At 38.7% G+C, this 7,700-nt stretch overlaps 1 protein-coding gene across 1 annotated transcript; it reads left to right on the top strand.

Annotated features, from left to right (window-relative positions):
* Nucleotides 1-4,643: 4,643 nt before the first annotated feature.
* Nucleotides 4,644-5,688, top strand: LOC122008984 (glutathione S-transferase-like). Its single transcript, XM_042564937.1, has 3 exons — nt 4,644-4,887; nt 4,956-5,004; nt 5,083-5,688. Exons 1-3 carry the CDS (start codon nt 4,738-4,740, stop codon nt 5,544-5,546), a joined length of 663 nt encoding a protein of 220 aa, XP_042420871.1. The 5' UTR covers nt 4,644-4,737; the 3' UTR covers nt 5,547-5,688.
* The last annotated feature ends 2,012 nt before the right edge of the window (nt 5,689-7,700 follow it).

The following is a 7,700-nucleotide window of genomic DNA, read 5'->3' as shown; positions in this document are numbered from 1 at the left end:
TAGGTTGCGGGTTCAATTCCCGCTTAGACTGTTTTATGTTTTTATTTAATTTTGCTACTTCTACTACTCCAAAAATTTCACAAAAATATTCTAAAATTCTAGAAAAATAATGGAATATTTCTAAAATGTATTTGAGAATTTTCGGGCGTTACAATTGGCATCATATGCATTTACTGATTGTGTTTGTGGCACTTATATGCTATATTTGGATGGATGCATATGTTTGCCATGCATACAAGATTTATGATACTCTCGATCTGACGACCTGACTATTCTGATAGGAGGCCCTGGTGAGTACAATTCTCTTCAGCCTATTCTATTGTGCATTTCCATCTTTTGTCCATGAGACTGTACTCCATAGTTATTACTGTATGTTATAGCTTACTAAACATGTCAACTGGTATCTGCTGAGTTGTTGAACTCGCCCCCGTGGACACTATCTTTTTCAAGTACCTGGTTGTTTATGGAGTTGCTTGGAGTATCCTACCTGTCGGTCCCCACGTCACATTAGAAGACCAGTCTCCGCATTTTGTTTATTTTTATCTTGGTATATGATATGTGTGTATTTGGTTTTGTGTTCCGGGTTTTGTTTCCTGAGTGTTGTGTTGATATGTGGTGTAAGCCTAGCCGGCTAGCAGTTTTGTATTTGGTTTTCTATCATTTTCCGCTGTGTTTTGATTTTAGTATAGCCGAGTGGGCTGCTACATATATAATTACGTGGTTGTTTAGTTACTTTAATGTTATTATTCCGGCCGTGTTGGCCGAGGTATATGTGGCCCTGAGGGCATTGTATATATGTTTCAGATTGTCACTCGTACAGGGGAGATGCTGCCGAAATTTCTTCGGACAGGGACTCTCCCGGGGCATGACAATTTAGGGCACACACTTGGCTACCAGGATTCATAAACTCTATTACTTATCCTGGAGGTCTAGAGTTCGAATCCTGGGGAAGGCAAAAATCCACTAGCCAGGGGTGGGAAGACCTTGTGAGTAACGGCACGGCCGAAGGGTCATCGGTTGACGACATAAGGGGTCGTCAGTTGGACCGCCATTGTGGCCGCCCAAGGGACCAAGGTTGGGCCGCCAGTTGGGCCGCTAGTGTGACCGCCCAAGGGGTCGAGGGGTCGGGTCGTTACAATAAAAAGGCGCCTTTTTATTGTAACGACCCGGCCCCTTGGGTGGCCCAACTGGCGGCCCCTTGGCGGTCCCTTGGGCAACAAGGTCTTCCCACCCCTGGCCAGTGGATTTTTGCCTTCCCTAGGATTCGAACTCTAGATCTCCAGGTTAAATACTAGAGTTTATGAATCCTGGTAGGCAAGTGTGTGACGCTCACTTGACTACCAGGATTCATAAACTCTAGTATTTAACATGGAGATCTAGAGTTCGAATCCTGGGGAAGGCAAAAATCCACTGGCAAGGGGTGGGAAGACCTAGTGAGTAACGGCATAGGCGAGGGTCGTCGGTCGACGACATAAGGGGTCGCCAATTGGGCCGCCATTGTGGCCGTCCAAAGGACGCCAAGGGGCCGCCAAATGGGCCGCCAGTTGGGCCACCCAAGGGGCCGAGGGGTCGGGTCGTTACAGTTGTGGCATTTAAACCTCACCAACAACTTTATTTTTCATGATCTAGGGCTCCCAATTAATTGAGCTTACTCCCAATCGATTGTCACATCAGATCCAGGCAAGACCAACCATCCAAAGCTCGTAACTTGTGCAACAGTCATATCCCAATTGGTCAGCTGATCGATTGGGGCAGCTAGATCGATCCAGATATCTTTTGTGCTCTCGTAGAAGACCCTGGAATAGATTGACCAATCAATTCTGCCTTCCTCTCAACCTCGCTAGAAAAATTGCTCCAATCATTCAACCGATCGATTGGAGTAGCCCAATCGATCAACTGATCAATTGGGAAGCTTGTTGCACTCACACAATTTCCTCTAAATCGATCACCTAATTGATTGAGCTCCTCGCATCAAAAAGGACTGCCCAATTAATCCACTGATCGATTAAGCTCTGACTCAATCGATCACCTGATCGATTGACCAACTGAAACTTGCTCGACTTAAGTCTAGGGTTCAGTATGTCCAACATTCGGTCAACTGTAACATGTTAGGACTCCTTAATGCCTAGCATCTGGTCAACCTTGACTTGCTAGGACTTCGTCAGCAAGTGTTCGATCAATCCTTTGACCCACTTAGACTTTCCTCCTGGTGCTAAGTGTCTAGTCAATATTAAACCACTTGGACTTCCAAACACTAGATGTCCAATCAGTCTTAATCAACCTGAATTTCCACATGCCTGGCTCCACTCACTAGGGCTTTTCACCACCTGCATCACTCACCAGGATTCCCTCTGCCTAGTTTCACTCACTAGGACTTTTCACCTGGCTTTACTCACCAGAACTTTTCTCACTGCCTAACTTCACTCACTAGGGCTTTCTAGCTATCTAACACTAGGACTTTCCAATTTTCCTAGCTTCACTCACCAGGACATTCTAACTACCTGGTTTCACTCACTAAGACTTTCCAGTTGTCTGACTTCACTCACTAGGACTTTCCAATCCGCCTAGTTTCACTCACCAAGACTTTCTACACTAAGTGTCCAGTCAACACTAACCCACTTGGATTTTCTTCTTCTTCCAACCTTCCTGTTGGTCTTGCCCTTACCTAACCTCCAGTTAGGACTTCTCAGTAAAGTATTCGGTCAACCTTGACCTACTTGACTCTTTTGGTCAACCTTTGACCGTCAATATCCCATATGGATAATTGCACCTGTAATCTCCATACAATGTCAAGCATTAAAACTCAAACATCAAAACTCAAGTTTGAGTCAACTCAAGCTTAGTCAACCTGATCAACCTTAACCTAGGGAAAATTGCACCAACAACTAACTAATGGACATAGAAAGCCCAGAATGACATGTAACAAATATGTCCACAACAACTATATTCTATGTGTTCATCTAGTTCTACTGATTATATATATACCATTAAACATCAATTTGGCATAATATATTTAAAGCAGTGATTTTTCGAACACAAATATGTCTGAAAAATCTAATTTTTATTAAAAAAATCACTCCACTCAATATATTGGTTCAAATTGATATTTAAGAGTATGGATATAATTAGGAGAACTAGAGGAACACATAGAACATGATTTCATATCATCCTAAGCTCTCTAGGTCCATCTACCGATTTTGGTCAAAATCGATTAAAATCGATTGATAGATCTAGAGACTCGGAATGACATGGAACTAACTCCTATATGTTCATCTAATTCTCTTGATTATATTCATACCCTCAAATATTAATTTGACTTACTATATTTAGTGCATATATTTTTTTAACATGAATTAAATTTTTCATACACATTCGTGTTAAAAAATTATTGCTCTCAATATAGTATGTCAATTGATATTTGAGAGCAAGAATATAATCAGGAGAACTAGACGAACACATAAAACCTAGTTTCATGTCATTCCGAGCTCTCTAGGTCTATCAACCGATTTTGAACCGATTTTGAACAAAATCGATAGATGGATCCAGAGAGCTCAAAATGATATGAAATCATGTTCTTTGTATTTGTCTAGTTTTTTCTAATTATATAAATGCTCTTAAATATCAATTTGACTCAATATATTGAATGAAATATTTTTTTTAATATTAATTTAAATTTTCAGACATATTTATGTTTAAATATCACTACTCTTAATATATTGTATCAAATTGATATTCGGGGGTATATACATAATCAAGAGAACTAGACGAACATATAGAATCTGGTTCCATGTCATTTAAAGTTCTCTATGTCCATCAGTCGAGTTTTGGTTGAAACCTGTTAATAGATTTAGAGAGTTCGGAATAACATGAAACCAAGTCATATGTGTTCGTCTAATTATCTTATATGTGTTCGTCTAATTATCTTGATTATATACATGCTCTCAAACATTCATTTGATATAATATATTGAGAGTAATGATTTTTTAAATATGAGTCAATTTTTTAATTATTAAAAAAAATTTAATTGGTTGCTACATTGTATTATGAACTTTAATCGATTTCTATATGTCGTAATCGACTGGAACTTTTTTTTTTAAGATTAAAAATTTTATTCGTGTTAAAAAATTACTGCTCTCAATATATTATAACAAATTGATTTTTAAAGATATATATATAATTAGAAGAACTAGATAAACACATAAAATCTAGTTTCATGTCATTCTGAGCCCTCTAGGTCAATTAACTAATTTTTTTAAAATTGACTGATAGACCTAGAGAGTTTGGAATGATACAAAATTATATCCTATGTATTCGTCTAATTCTTATGATTATATACACTCAAATATACTCGAACATAAATTTGACGTAATATATTGAGAACAGTAATTTTTTAAATATAAATTAGTATTTTTGAAAAAATTATGTATTAAAAAACATGTTGTAGCAATTTGATTTGGATAAATGTGAAGAGATAAAATGGATATTAAATATGTGATTTAATAATTTTAAAAATTGGATGCAGATAAACTTATTCATTCGAACTGCATAGAGTTGGTTTGATTCCATTTTTTAAAAAAACAAAACTTAAATAAATAAATCTTAACTAGTAATTCATCAATCCGTTGAATTTATTTAAATTCGAAGTCAGATTTTGCAGTATTCGGATGACAAAGCAGATAAGAAAATTGAGTTGAGCCACTCCTCGCTCCATTCCCCAGTGCGCTGCAGGGAGAAGAGATGGCAACCGTGTCTGTGTTCGGTCCTCCCTTGTCCACCGCCGTCTGCAGAGTCCTCGCCTGCCTCTTCGAGAAGGGCGTCGACTTCGACCTCGTCAACGTCGATCTCTCCAAAGGCCAGCACAAGTCCCCCGACTTCCTCAAGATCCAGGTTTTCGCATCCCTTTCCCCTCCCATCATCTCACTCCTTCGCTTACTAATGCATTCCGTTCTCCACAGCCATTCGGTCAAGTGCCGGCGTTCCAGGACGAGCACACGTCTCTATTTGGTTCGTCTCTTTTTGCCCCCCTGTCTCGATTTCATGCTTTCTCGTCTTTAATTTGTCGATGCATTTCGATCTGCGCAGAGTCGAGAGCTATCTGCCGTTACATCTGCGACAAGTACGCCGACAGGGGCCCCAGCCTTCTCGGTCGCAAGGGCGGCGGGCCGGCAGCGCGGGCGCTGGTGGAGCAGTGGCTGGAGGCCGAGAGCCAGAGCTTCAACCCGCCGAGCTCGGTCCTGGCTTTCTATCTCGCCTACGCCCCCCGAATGGGGATGCCGCAGGACCCGGCCACGATCGAGAAGAACGAGAACAAGCTCGGGAAGGTGCTCGACGTGTACGACTGTCGGCTCGGGGAGAGCCGGTTCCTGGCAGGGGACGAGTTCTCGCTCGCCGACCTCTCCCACCTCCCTAATGCCCATTTCATCAACGCGGGTGGGAAGGGAGGGATGTTCGAATCGAGGAAGAACGTGGCCAGGTGGTGGGAGGAGATATCAGCGCGGCCGGCATGGAAGAAGACGGTCGAGATGCAGAGCGCGCCACCTGCTTGAAGATTTGACCTACTGTAGGTAATGCGTTCTCTGTGTGATGCGTTTAAATAATCAACTTACTTGTAGCTGCGTTTCAACTCATGACACATTTTGTATCCTTTTGGTACAACCTCTAAGTCGCAATGCGTGCAAATTTCATCTATCTTTAATGCTAAAGCAGCTCATCCGTCTCAAAGATTACTTTTTGTCAAACGTTTTAAATGATGAAAAAAGTGCATTCCAGAGCACTAGATTTTGTTGCTGAGCCAATTGGCATTGATTTGCAAAATGGAATTTGATTTATAGAGTCAATGGATTGACATCTTATTATGCTACTAGCACTAAATGATGCTGTAATGTTTCATCAAGACTTGAAACCTTGATGGCCAATAAGTTATGGTGGTTCAAACCTTTTTTTTTCTCTTAGCGGGTTTGCTAAATTGAAGAGGATGACTATCAAGTGTAGTTCATATTGCTAACCACTCATAACTCACTCATTAACTTTTTCCCCTTATTTTTGTGGAAATATAATGACCATCACTAATACAATTTAAGTTTCACTCAGGCATCTGGTTGAGTGATACATGGTATTCTAGCACCTGATGTAGATGTATTAAATGGGGACTGGGAAGGATAGACAATCAATTATCCATGCTATCTTTGCAAAGGATCTGAATATTTGGTTGAACTGGTTTGCGTTGGGAATATTGTGATTACAATCTCTGATTTTATTTGATGCGGTTGAAAACTACTCTAGCATCATTTGTTAGAATTTGTTGTTTCAAATTACACATTAAGTATCATTTTATATTCATTGTACTAAACTAAAAATTTACATATTCCAATCTACTGCCTTTGGAATACAAAATCATCTTCACCACAAGGCCAAAATTTTCTTTCTAGGTAGATAATACACAAACATAGAAATAATAGATATTAGGGTCTCTCCTACATCTAAATATATAGTATATATAGGTGTATATGACTACTAATACATTAGTACATGGTTTCGAGATGATATAGAGTTGACTGAAAGCAAGGAACTTACTACATAGATGTAGAGGTATTAATGAACCAAGCCACTCATGAGCTATTCGAATCTCGATTCGATAAAATCTCATTTGAGCTCGTTTAATGAATTTATAAATTTTACACTCTACTTATGAAAAATATAGACAAATATATTAAATTTTTTTATTAGAATAAAATTATAAATTTTAATAAGAATATTATAATTTTCTCTAAATATATAATTTAGTTTTTAATGAATATTTAAATTTATTATTTATATTTATTAAGTTTGTTTAGACTTGATAAAAGCTCGAATAAGCTCGTGAGTCATATATTCATTAAATATGCTCGTGAGCCATGAATATTATATTTGCAGTAAACGCATGTTGTGCAAATATTCAAACATTTGATAGCTAGCCTCTTCTTTGTGTTCTATCCATATTCTATGCAATTCAAAGGTTGTAGTTACCATTTCAGAAATAGCATGTTATGCAGAACTCACTGAACAAACTCCTTTTTGCATATCCAGATCTTCTAAAATTGTCGAGATTGCACATCCAAGTTATCTCCCCGATCTTCATTAGTTGTGCTATGCATTCTGCAACCATCCTTCTCCACCTGTCCCATATCTGGCTTTTCCAGAATTCATGTTAGGACATTGCTAAAACACCCACTGGATTCATTCATTAGTAATTTATCATTTAATTATTTGTCATACCTGAAATATGAAGTCTCTTGTCTTCAAAATATCACACCATGGGTATGACCAGAACTTTGTTCTCAAAGTTAAGATGTGCTTCTGTCTGGTTGCTTGTTAAACAAGTATTGACCAAGTTTGATCATTTAATTTTGATAGAATATTCCACCACCAAAGAAAAGGAGAGATTATGGATTTGTTATTCAAGTATGCCAACTTCCCCTAGTCGGAGTTGTTGCATTTGCATACATTTAGTCCAAGCCACCAGATGTCTACTCCCATTCTGATTTGTGTCTCCTTTTGCATATGACTTGACTTCTATCCTTAACAATCTTCTTAATAATCCTTCCAAGCACCAGATATAAGTTTCATGGATAAACAATTTGTTGGCTCAAGATGCTGTTTATGAGAGTTAATCTTCTTCCTATTGATAATATCTTTGTTGTATCTAAATATCTTGTGTCTTG

The sequence above is a fragment of the Zingiber officinale genome, chromosome 1A (genome assembly GCF_018446385.1).
Source record: "Zingiber officinale cultivar Zhangliang chromosome 1A, Zo_v1.1, whole genome shotgun sequence".
NCBI lineage: Eukaryota > Viridiplantae > Streptophyta > Magnoliopsida > Zingiberales > Zingiberaceae > Zingiber > Zingiber officinale.
The sequence above is the reverse complement of the archived record's forward strand: the minus strand, read 5'-3'. Positions and strand labels throughout refer to the sequence as shown.